The 12,456-nt window shown below is 39.0% G+C and overlaps 1 protein-coding gene across 2 annotated transcripts in view; it reads right to left on the bottom strand.

Moving 5' to 3' along the window:
• The window catches only part of VGLL4 (vestigial like family member 4), a 155,785-nt gene that overhangs the window by 72,916 nt on the left and 70,413 nt on the right, over positions 1–12,456 (bottom strand). Inside the window, exon 1 of one of the 2 annotated variants that reach the window (XM_006117609.4) lies at positions 5,313–5,944. The exons of the other annotated variant lie outside the window; for it this stretch is intronic. Coding sequence (XP_006117671.1) covers positions 5,313–5,394 — 82 coding nt within the window. The 5' untranslated portion in view covers positions 5,395–5,944. Of the gene's footprint in view, positions 1–5,312; positions 5,945–12,456 lie in introns of those variants that run through there. 2 annotated transcript variants of the gene reach the window in all.

Here is a 12,456-nt window from a genome sequence, read left to right as displayed (position 1 = left end):
AAGTGCTTGAATCTAGAAGTTTCCACTGTTTTCTTATCTCTTATCATCAAACTGACTGAAAAATAATCTCCTTGAAACAGATCATCATCATTCTGTCATCCTTCCCCTGATCAAAGTGTGAATAGTTCGACACTGAAGAATCTGTCTCTCCATCTAATGAGAAAAACTACATAATTATCCACCATGTTGTAAATTTAAAATAATTTTGCTGCCAAACTGCACGTTGACTGAGACACCACAAACCATTTAAAGCCAAAAGAAACCATTGAGAACATTCAAAAAAGATGAAGGTTATCCACCGAAAATACTTATCCCAACAGACATTTCAGCTATCTTATAAGAAATGAATGGTGTATCCAAGAGTAAATTTATTTCTTTATATACTATCGTCTTAAAATACCTAGAAGCCTTTATACCTGAATCATGATGATCTGCCTAGTATCTACTCCCACTTCTACCACTGATTTACTGCATGACCTCAGAAGTCACTTCACAACTATTTCACGAGGAGGGTGATGAAGCACTGGAATGGGTTACCTAGGGAGGTGGTGGAATCTCCATCCCTAGAGGTTTTTAAATCTCAGCTTGACAAAACCCAGGCTGGGTTGATTTAGTTGGGATTGGTCCTGCCTACAGCAGGGGGCTGGACTTGATGACCTTCTGAGGTCTCTTCCAGCTCTATGGTTCTATAATTCTATGATCCCTCATATTTATGCTGACCATACGTCCCGTTTTTTTTGGGACAGTCCCAAATGTAAATGCTTTGCCTTGGTGCACCATCAAGTAAGGCAATATCTCAGAAAGCCCCACTGGATCCAGCTAGAAATGGCACCTCCATTTCCCTCCCCCACTGGGACAGCCTCGCAGATGCTAGCGCAGCAGCAACGCCCTCCTCCCCCAGAACATAGGAGGCTCCCTGGGTGCTTTGCCAGCAGGCAGCCAGGGTTGCTTCCAGTGACGCGTGGTTTCCGGGTTGAGTCAGAAGCTCGAGCCTGGAGCATTCTCTGAGCTCCAGTGCAGTGCGCGCTACCACTCAGCAACCCCCTGCCAGCCCCCACCACACCACTGCGCAGCCCCCTCACCCGATTCCTCTGCAGGACACCTCTTCCGCGCAAAGCCTCCATCTCCAAGCAGCTGCTTGCTCTTTGCACAGTGGCCATTGTGGGGGAGGGTGCCAGGCAGGTCCAAGGGCACGCCTGGTGCAGCTGCCGCTTGACTCCAGCTGGAGCCGGGGCTGCCCGTGGTGCTATTTTTAATACCACGGTCCTGGCCCCCACCCAGCTCCAGTCCCAGCACACGATCCCATCCCGGGAGCAGCTGGGGCCAGGGCTGCGGGGGCCCCTGCTCCAGCCCCTGCAAACTGCTTCCCACATGGAAGGCAGAAGGTGAGGGACGTGGCAGAAGTGTGAGGAGAGGAAGGGGTTTGTGCTGAGTATAGAGGGGGGAGTAGGGCAGGAGAAGAAAGGGGAAGGCAACAAGGGGGAGGGTGAAGGAGAGACAAATGCCAGGGGGTCACGAGGAGACAATGAGGGGGAAGGGAAAGGAAGGGGAGTGGGAGAAGGGAGGGGACAGGGTGATTCTGGGAGATGAGAGGAGAGGGACAATGAGGGCAAGAGGGAGGAAGAGGAGAGGGAAGGAGTGAGTGCTGGAAGACGAAGGGCTGAAACAATAATTCTCAATTGTGCCATCCACTTGGTTAACCTTTTACGCATCTGCTGTACACACCCCAAAAGAGCAGGAACACTTTTGGCTGAAAGATCTCAGCAAACTTTTCCATTATTTGTCATCATTCTCTACTCCTTCACAAGAGTCCAAATGTTTACCTATTTTGCTTTGGCTAATGGCAGCAACTCAACTTCTCTCTAAGGTCTCCCAAACCAACAGAATATCTAGAACAACTGCCAGACAAAATATCCCCTATACAGTGCTGTATAATGACCACGAGGGCAAAGTTAGACTTTTTCTGAAGGACTGTTCTCATCCACTAATCATTAAGGATCACTGGCACTTCTTAAGCTTCAGAGGGTAGCCAAGTTAGTCTGTTGCAGAAAAAACAACAAATGGTCTGGTAGCACTTTATAGACTAAAAAACCATGAAGCAACGTCAATAGCTAGATACCTAAAACAGGAAGGATACCACTCTGGGAGCTGTTAGTACCTTCAGTAGTTATGGACTCTACCTATTTAATAACCACTGTTATAGATAGGTATCTATCTATTGACTTTGATTTTTATCTGCTTAGGTTTAAGTACCCATTCTTGAGATACTTAATGATTCTCTTGTCTCCCACCTCCCTCCCTTTTTCTTTCTCCCCCCTCTCCTATTTATTTCAAGTTTTCATATCGCCAGCTCATAACTGCGGTCATCTGAAGCCGTGGGCTGTGCCCACAAAAGCTCATGATACCATCTACATGTTTTGTTAGTCTATAAAGTGCTACCAGACCATTTGTTATTTTTTCTGGCACTTCTTAGATACCCAAAAGTTGTGATGCCAGTTTGCTGGGCAAGGAAAACAGACTAAGCTTAGGGTCCAAATTATAGCCCTCTACCTTAGCACAATACACTGTGCTGGACCACAGGGCTACCTAAGATGTTCTTGTTGGGGAAATAACCTGCTTTTCCTTCTTAAGGGTATGATCCTATCACCAATACATCCATGAAATACTCAGTAAAGTCAGGGGGCTGCACCTGCTGATTCATGGCCAGTCACTACACTGTGTTGGCTTGTTTGTGCTAGAGGTGAAATTACAAATTAAGAGGAAAATGATCAAAACTTCTCCAGTAATAAGGGCACTCCATTTTACAGTACATGAACTGCTTCACTAAGTGAGGGCACAAAACATTATTCTTTTAATGAGTGAGACAGAAGATGAAATTGATCGAGTCAGCATTATACCACTTTATTTAAAAAAAGACAGCTAAGGCAACCACTCAGTAAAACCAGCAACATGCTACAATTTTCAAAAGCACTTGAAGTAAAAGGTATCCACCTCCTATTGAATTCCAATGGGATTTAGACACCTGATTTTCTCCAGCTCTTTTGAAATCCCAGCCTATTATAGAACTAATAATCACAAAGTGTATCTTATCTTACATCTACCAAAGTACTTCTCATGAGAACTTGTAAATGTTAAGTAGTTCAAGTATGAACCTCAATAAAGACTAATTAATTGAATCTGAAAAAGCACTTTATTCTCAAGTATACATATTACTGCAACAGAATTTGTCTTTTCAAAATCACCATCAACCATCATTGCTGACAACTCCTCTGTAAAATAAATACTTTGGCAGCAACATGGCAGAAGTGTAGGCATCTCTAAAAACACCCTTCAGAACTCAGTTAAGATGTGGTCAGTGTTTATACTTTTTAAATCACTGGGATATAAACACTGCTCTAGGGTTGTTGTTTTTTTATTTCTTACTTATGTTTATTTTAGAGTTAAAACTAATGTTAACTTCCATAATAAGGAAAATTGCAACAGATGTTTGAACTTAAAAAAAAAAACAAAAAACTTGTGTTCCTTGAGCTGTGCTTTTGCTTTCAAACTATTAAAATTATGATTTATCAACAAATACTAGGTAATAAATACAATTGAATGAAACTAGTAAGATCCAAAGCAACAAAACTTTTTCCATCTTGTCAGCAAAACCCTCCTCAGAAAAATCCATCAACCAAGCAGAAATTCTATTTCTTTGCCATTTTTCATCAGGAACCATCATCATAATAAAGCACTTAATTGTTAATGCAAGACAATGACGAGATTACAAAACTCGCAATGTTCCTTTATCCAATCATTTTTGCATTCTCAAAATTTCAAAAAAGAAACAGCAACATGGGAAAGAGAATGAAAGTCTGATTGCCAGGCACAATCTGCACCAATACTGGCTGGCAAACCATTTATTTGCACAGCAGATTTATAAAAAGAACATTTCTACATAAGATCTATGATTTTGTTCAAATGGAAAAAACCTGAAGTGAGTTTTGCCCACGAAAGCTCATGATACTATATATATTTTTGTTAGTCTCTAAGGTGCCACAGGGCCACTCATTTTTAAAGTTACAGATTAACATGGCTACCCGTCTGAGACTTTTGGAGTCATTAATAGTTCTATATGTACCCTCTGCTCCCCCCTGGTACTTTGAAATTTTGCCTAACTTAAACTGAGGTGAGGAAAGGAAAAGACATATTGCTAGAGTAAGCTTCTTGATTTTTGGGTTAGCCTTTTTTTAAAAACATGTGAGTAGTTACCTCTTGATCACATCTATTTGTTTCTGCTTCTTTCTTGACAACTATAAAAGTTAACTTTCCAAACGAACATGGAAAATGTTCCTGCTGAATTAGAAGAGAGACTTCTGCAATGTTTGTATGTGGCTACAGCAAAACCTGCCCTCCTGCCAAGCTGAATTAGCTCAGTGGTGTCTTTCTTTCCACTCAAAGCCAGACCACTGGCACTTCTTCAAACTGCACATCGACTGAAAAAGATCTAGATCAAGCTAATTCCCTTCTCCCTTTACCTAAGGCACCTTTAAAACAAGGCTACTATTACCTACAGGATCATAAGTAAATGTCGATTTACATTAGCTGGACACAAATAAGCAAACTCACACAGAGAAGACAAAAAGTTAAGTTTTCCAGGGCATTGTGTAATTCTTTCCACAGGGACTATGTGGAGTGCTCTTGGGGAGGAGGTGTGTGGGTGAGGATGAGGGGGGAGACATCCTTCACTGTCAGGGTTTTCTCGGAGCTGGGCCGGAAATGATAAGTCAAACAAAGGCCACTCTGTGCTCCATAATATGGGTGCCCTTCAATTGCCAAAGATGAACTGTAAAATGTGTTATTGTTCAGGATGTAAGCACCGAATTAAAAACAAAAACCTGTTGTAAGTCTCGCTGTACAAATGCTTCTACTCTGTGTTTCAGAGTATACATTTAATGGCGTAGATTACACATAGGCAATGTACTTTACAAATTAACACAGACAGGTATTATAAAGTGTCTGTTTCCTTTACAGAATTACAACTATATTTACACAGGCAAAAAGCACAGACTATTGCTGCTTTAATGTAGTTCAATCAATACCGTCTTTGCTGGGCGGGAAGGGAGGAAAGCAACCTTCACTTCATATTAGTAAGCAGAAACTTTTCCTTTAAAAAGAGTAATTTAACCTCCATTTCATAAATCCCTTTAAGCCTCTAGATACACTACAAAATACACAGTACCTGGTAACAACTATAAACAGAAATAGCTCACACTGAAAACATCAAAAATACCCCAGAAAAAAACAAACCTTCTGCCAAATGAAACAAATACCTTCATAGCACAGAATGCCAATATTGTTGTTCATCTTGTCCAAGTACTGGTAGTTCAACAGGTCCATCTTCATAAATAGCATTTATCGGGCTAACAAAAAGACCAGCTTGTTTGCTTTTGCCCAGAAGCAGGGAGAAGGAAGCTGGACAAATGCTGCCAGAATAACTCCTGGTTCTTTCTAAACTTCAAAAACTCAAGGCCCAGCCTTTGACTAATCAAAAATAAAGTATAATAAAGCAAAGCTGGAGAGAGAGGGAGGAACCTTTCCAGGATTTCGAGACTGAATTTATTTCCCCCAGCTACAAATAAAAACGTTTTTTAAAAATCCTTGCAAATCTTTCTGGAAATTTAAGAGGAAAAACAGAAAAATCAAGGAAATTTCCTAGGACAAAGCCAAGCTATTTTCCTCACAGCCAGCTGCAAGTTAACTGCACTGACATGCAGGCTATGCTTGGTATGAGCCCTATGTAAACTAGCTTCCTCTTTCTATCAGGCAGTGAGCATGCTCACTGAATCCCTGGAGCTCTTCAAATGTCAGGGATATTTTCTGCACAAGATCAGTCTCTAAATGTACTGAGTGTTTGAAAGAAAGGAGGAGGAAGAGGAGGAGGTGGAGAGTCTTTACAGAAGAGGCCATGTCAGAGTTGCTCTTGACAGGAAGTAGGCTACCACTGGAAAACTGAAAGGGGGTGGAGGGGAAGATCACAGAAACAAGGAAAGAGGCCTCTTTTCAAGTGCTGAGAAGTCGACCAAGCTAAATCTGCAGGCAGGCTTCACTTTCTGAGACAGGATTTTTTCCCTGTGACAGAATAGAAGTTAAACTTTTATTTTAAATTATTCTCCTCCACCAAATTAATTTAACATATACAGCTGACATTTATTTTATTTGACATTAATATGTTTGTAATTCCCATTTGACCTGGTTTCAACATGTTGTAATGAGTGTTAATTCACCGAAAAATAATAAAATTGAAAAATTAACAAAATGGAGTTTTAATGGCTCCACGATGGAAAATGAGAACTACAACTAAACCACCACATTAACTCTTTGAATATTGGAGGTAGATATGCACACACAGATCAGCCTCTATGCTACTTTTAATCAGTCTACTGCTACATTTTAAATCCCGAAGGGATGTCAGTAAAACAATTCAGGCTCTGGCTTTTTAGTGCCTGGAGAATTCATTGTTCAAGCTTTGGTTTAAAAGGACAGAAACAAAGGAGATTTTTTACCGCAGTTGTTCTCAGGATGTGGCTTGCTTTGCTGCAATTCGAACCTTGATCTTAAAGATTTCTAAATGTCTCAGAAATCATGATACTTAATGTTCAAGTAACTAGACAATTTTTTGTATAGCAAACAAAATAATTGGCTAAGTAAAGTTTATCATGATGTTTTTTGGCTCCCAGATTTGAGGCAGTAAAGGTGTATCCACCTACCTCCAGGCTAAAAATAAGGTACTTTCTAGAGCAGGGAATTTTTTAAATGAAGAAAATGACATTTGCAAGTTCAAAGGGAGATAAGGCTGGAAACATTATGCAAATACCTAGCTACTCACTCTCTGATGCAAAAATCATTTTTCTCCCTAGGACTTTGAGACTCTTTAGTCACATTAGAATTGACGATTTCACGGCTTCTTTTCTTTCTTTCAAACCATTTTCATTTACTAAAAGCAACATTTTAATAAATACTGCAAGAAAGATAAGAAAAAGAAAGGCTAGATTTCACAGTTACAACACCGACAAAGGAGAGGCAAGTCCCCCCTGCCTGAACTCTAAATTCTAGTAAAATTAAGGAAAGTATTTACACTATGTGTAACTTAGTAGCTACAGCATTCCTGAATTTCCATTACTACCAGCTAAGGTCTATGGGAGAAAAGATAAGTACTAGCATATTCCAATTTACAATATTTGAATTGCTCCTGAAGTGTTGGTGGTTGGAAGAGGGGAAAGCAACCATGCTATTTTCTTATATAAAGGTTCTCATACTGCAATCAGAGTGCCTTCTGGTACTGCATTGAGCAAAGTGATTAACATCTGCCACATGCTTCCAGTTAAACAGTTTTGTACCAATATAATACATATTTGTAAGCAATATAAAACATTTTAATTAATTCACAAAAAGAAATGAATGCCTAGTGAATGGACAGAAAGAAAATTTTTTTATGCCAATATTATATGATCAATCATTCTAAAAAATCCTCACACATATGAAATTGTTCATTCCAGAGAACTTGAGGAAACTTCTAAAATCCCTAACATGCTGAGGCATTGTAGCTACTAATACCAAGTATTCCTAGACTATTTCCCTGTAATCTGCTCAATGCACGCTTTCGAGGAAAGAATTCCCAACAGTCTTATAAATGATTCACTGAGCATTTTACCAGTTTGAAATAGCTCAGGTTGAAATTAAATCAGTGGCAAACATATGTCACCAGGTTATATGCCAAGTATGTGGTAAAGCAAACATTACTAATAGCATATTCCATGAGTTTTGTTATTTATGGATTAATATTACTGCTTAAAAGTTATAGCACTTGCAAGCACCATTAATTACTATGCTTTTTGCATTATATGTGAACTATACTTCTTACTATAACACCACAAATACTTGTCTTTTGTAAACCAGGCCATTTTCCATGCACACAAACCTTTAGTACAACAGCATCCCCTGGAGCTAATAGCATGAAACTGCACACACATCTTCAGTAATGCGATAACTCTGCAATAAAGTGCACAGATTGTTCAGCCTAGCTAGAATAATTGTAATTCAGCTTCCTCACAGTACTGAATTCATCAGTTTATTAGCAATATGGCCCTGCAAATCCAATATCTCGTGGTCATCTCAGATCATCGACTTGCATTTTTGTCTGAAGAAAGCAAAGAGAAATCAAATGGAGGTTTTAATTAATGGTTAAATCAAAGTTGCCAAAACTAGAAATGGCTGGTAATGATGTTTGGACAAAGTAATGCCTAAGGAACCATTTTAAATTGTCCTACAGGCAGAATTACTCAGAATTAAGGAATTAAGAACTTAATCACTGCAAAATCCTTGGACTCAATCTTCTAGCAATTTTAAGGAGAACCACCGTGCATCAGAAACTGTTTTACTGAAGGCCTTCTTTAATACAAGCTGCGTATCTGGCAAACAGCCGTTAGGAAGAACAAATCACTATTTGTGTTCAAAGAGTTCATTAAATTTAGCAATTTCAAGAGTTATAGTAAGTGTTGAAGGTTATATTGTAAAAATCAAAAGGGTCTCAATCACATATTGTTTCTAGAATAGTGATAGAAATGTAGCCGTGTTAGTCTGGGGTAGCTGAAGCAAAATGCAGGACAATGTAGCACTTTAAAGACTAACAAGATGGTTTATTAGATGATGAGCTTTCGTGGGCCAGACCCACTTCCTCAGATAAAAAACTTCCTTTCATCTGAGGAAGTGGGTCTGGCCCACGAAAGCTCATCATCTAACAAACCATCTTGTTAGTCTTTAAAGTGATATTGTTTCTACACATCTATGGAATTTTTCCACCATTTGAGATTTTAATATGCCAAAGAAAGTTATAAAAAAAACCCTGCTGTGGCAAAAGTAGATCTAGATGAATATTAGGACACAATTTTATCAAACAACCACATGCAAGTCCATATATAATTTGCATGCAGTTACCCTTAACTGCGAGCACAAAAATGGCCAGTTATTCCTCTACCTGGCCATTTTAGGCAGTAATAACACCCAAATTAGCTGCACAATTGTAAGACCGGCTACATCCTTTTCTGAAAAACAGCCCCAATATGATTAATAATGATATATGGCTGAATCCATTACCAGTATCTGTTTTTAATAGACAAACTATTTAAATGGGCTCATTAAAGATTCTTAGCTGAACCGCATTTTGGTTTCACTAAGATAGGTAGAGATAAAAGCCGTGTACACTTCAAAAAGTGAGATACCAGAAATTTTCCATCTTTTTGCTATTCATACTTCCATATAGCTGAAAAGATTAGACTCCTATTAATCATATACAGATGTACTGAGTCCAGTTTACCACTTACTGATACTAAGGATTTACAGTGAAATTTTCAATAGTATTTAAGTATCAGTTCAGATTATTTAAAAAATGGTGCTTGAAGTCCAAAGTCGTACTTTGGAAAATGTTATCCCTCATGAACAGCAATCAATTTTGGAACTGATAGAAAAAAATCCTATTTAAAGAGTAAACACGCCTTATTCTTGAGGTATATTCTGTGTAAGATATAACCTAATGGATTCCCATTTTTCAGATATTTCATATTCATGCACTGCCATTTCTAACATCACATAAGTATCATGCCACTTGGAATGTACATTCATATTGACTAATGTCCTTGTTCACTGTCAAGGTGAGAGGCAAAGGGCACAAAGCATGAATGCTCCTCAGGAACAGTTTTCACTTTTTTTCTCCCTATTCAATTAAATTAATTACTGAATAAACACTGGTTGGTAGCTGCTAGGGGATAATGTACCTTAGACTAAGGGTATGTCTACACTTGCTCCCTAGTCCAGACTAGGGATGCAAATGTAGCATACCGAAGTTGCTAATGAAGCGCGTGATTTAAATATCCTGCACTTGATTAGCATATTCGCGTCCGGTCACCATTTTAAAAATCCATTAGTCCGAGGAGTAACAGTTAATCTGAAGGAAGGGGTTTCTTTCAGAATACCACGTCTACACATGGCAAGTTAATTCGGAGTCATTCTTCACTCTCTGTCCTACCATGAAGTATAATGCTCCTATGTGTTGTTTAACACCTGTTGCACTCCAGAGACAGCAGCATGACAGAAGTGATTGTACATAAAACTGCTATCAACTTCAGTCAGTTAATGAAGTAATTATCCAAGTTGGAATTTGACCAAAGACTCCTCCTCACTTTCAATGCCAGGCCTTTAAAGAAAAGGAGAAAAACCCCACTAAAAATCTCAGGGAATCAAACTTTTTTGTACTCAGCTGTTTGTTTTCTGATTATGGGAAATTTAAAGGTAATTTAAATTCTAGAAATCTTTATTGTCAATAATCATTTACAATTTTGCCCCGTCTTACTTTGTACTGCACATAGAGGAGAACACTGCACTGATATTTAGAATAAAAGATGATGCCGGAAAAACGAAGATTGACGGCTTTTTCTTTTTGTAGTTAGAATATTAGACATGCCTTGCTTTACAGCTAAAATTAACGTTTTTGACTCCCACTCAATTTTAGTTTCAAAACGAATAAGCAAAATTAAGACATAAAACATGAACCATCAGGTTTCATTCCCATGAAACTTCCTTGCTCATAGCTGTTTCAAAAGCTATGCCTCTGAAACTTGCATAAATAAAATATGACTGCAAATGAATTATTACTATAGGTGCGGGACACCAAATGTCTACTAGTTTAATACATTTTGCATGAAGTAGAGCGCAAAGAACTTTATTGGGCCAATAGATCTGAAACTTCAATACAGCCATTCACTGAACTAATTTAATTAACTTGCTCAGGCTATGTCTACACTATAGGCCTTTATCGGAAAAAGGTATGCAAATTGCACTCTGCAATTTGCGCACCTTTTTTGGATAGTTTTTTCGTTAAGAGGTTTTCCTTAATTTTGCCCATCTACACAGTGTAGATGGGTCACATTTCGGAAAAAACTCTCTTTTGGAAGAGCCTTTCTTCCTTGCGGGAGGAGGAAGACAGGACTTCCGAAAAAGTGCGGCTGCTCTTCCGCTTTTTTTTGTGGAAGAGCAGACACAGTAGAGTTTTTCTGGAAGGTATCCTGGAAAAACCCCATAGTCTAGACATAGCCTCAGATATACAGAAAATGCATTTTTAAAAAATAATGTATTCTCATTTTTACAAAATCTAAATTAAATACAATATCATATAATCATAACATTAAAAAAAAAGTCTGACAAACCCAGCTGGTGAAGGACCAGTGCAGCATATCTAATTTATCTAATTAAAATCATAAGAAAAGGATGTTACATACCTACAAAATTGTTTTTCTTAATTCTGTTTGCAAAGAACTTCTCTTTGCTTCTGTCAATGGCACTAACAATGAAGTTACAAAAACTAAGAGATTTTGTAGATGGCTGGCTGGTTGGGTTCCTGTTGGAAATTAAATTATTTTCATGCTGCTGGGATATAATTGTACTATTAATCATGTGGTAGGGCATCTAGAACCTTATCTTGTTGTTTATTTATTAATTGGCCTATCAAACAAATCCAATCCTTAGTTAACGGAAGTAATATGCTCCCTCACTTTATACCTTAAGGAGGATGTGCTAAGCCATCACCAGGGCACTGCTACGTGCCTCTGAGCTGCAGAATGTTGTTCAAATTCAGACTTTTGGATCAGTCCTTCAACATAGAACAGCGCTGAGCGCGAAATATGGATCCTTATTGCAAACCCCACAAAGTTTAGGTGTACTGCAATCAATGACTGAACAGAGGAATCAAGCTCTTTATTGAAAAATAATAAAGAAACAATATGGAAGAGTGAAAGGAGATAAGGAAGAGCTTGCAGATAATATTTGCACTTCTCTTATACCATCCTATGCTGGACTTGATGACCTTCTGAGGCCTCTTCCAACTCTATGATTCTATGGCTCCCCTTGATTTCTGCACCCATATAGCAGTCTGGAAAGTGAAGACATGGTTTCCCCAGCCAGCTCCTCCTTTTCCTAGTGCTTCTCAGCCCTCCCATGTAGGGTGCAGGGAAGAAGGTGACACTCTTTTGGCTACCAGAACAGCAGCAATTCTGATTTTGTTTTACAAACAAGCCAGCAGCCTGTTATAAAGCTTTGGGACAAATTTGCACAGGAGTTTCCACCAGAGTAGCCTAGAGAGTGAACTCATCGTGCTGGCGTATGAGACATGGGTTGCCAGGTGTCCAGTTTTGAACCAGACAGTCTGGTATTTGAGCTTTTTGTCTGGAAAATGAACTGAGAAAATACCGGACTTATAAATGTTCGGTATTTTCTAATTAAGATTTTATTATTATCATGAGTACCGGTACACAGTTGCATACTGCCTGGCTCATTATTTGTGAGCATGTCTACCAGCCAGGCAGTACACAACTACACAGTAGAGATGAGAGGTGCGGGGGCGGGGCAGGATGGAATTCCCGCGGC

Source organism: Pelodiscus sinensis, chromosome 11 (genome assembly GCF_052426305.1).
Source record: "Pelodiscus sinensis isolate ZL-2025 chromosome 11, ASM5242630v1, whole genome shotgun sequence".
Classification (NCBI taxonomy): Eukaryota; Metazoa; Chordata; order Testudines; family Trionychidae; genus Pelodiscus; species Pelodiscus sinensis.
This window is presented reverse-complemented; position numbering and strand designations above follow the sequence as displayed.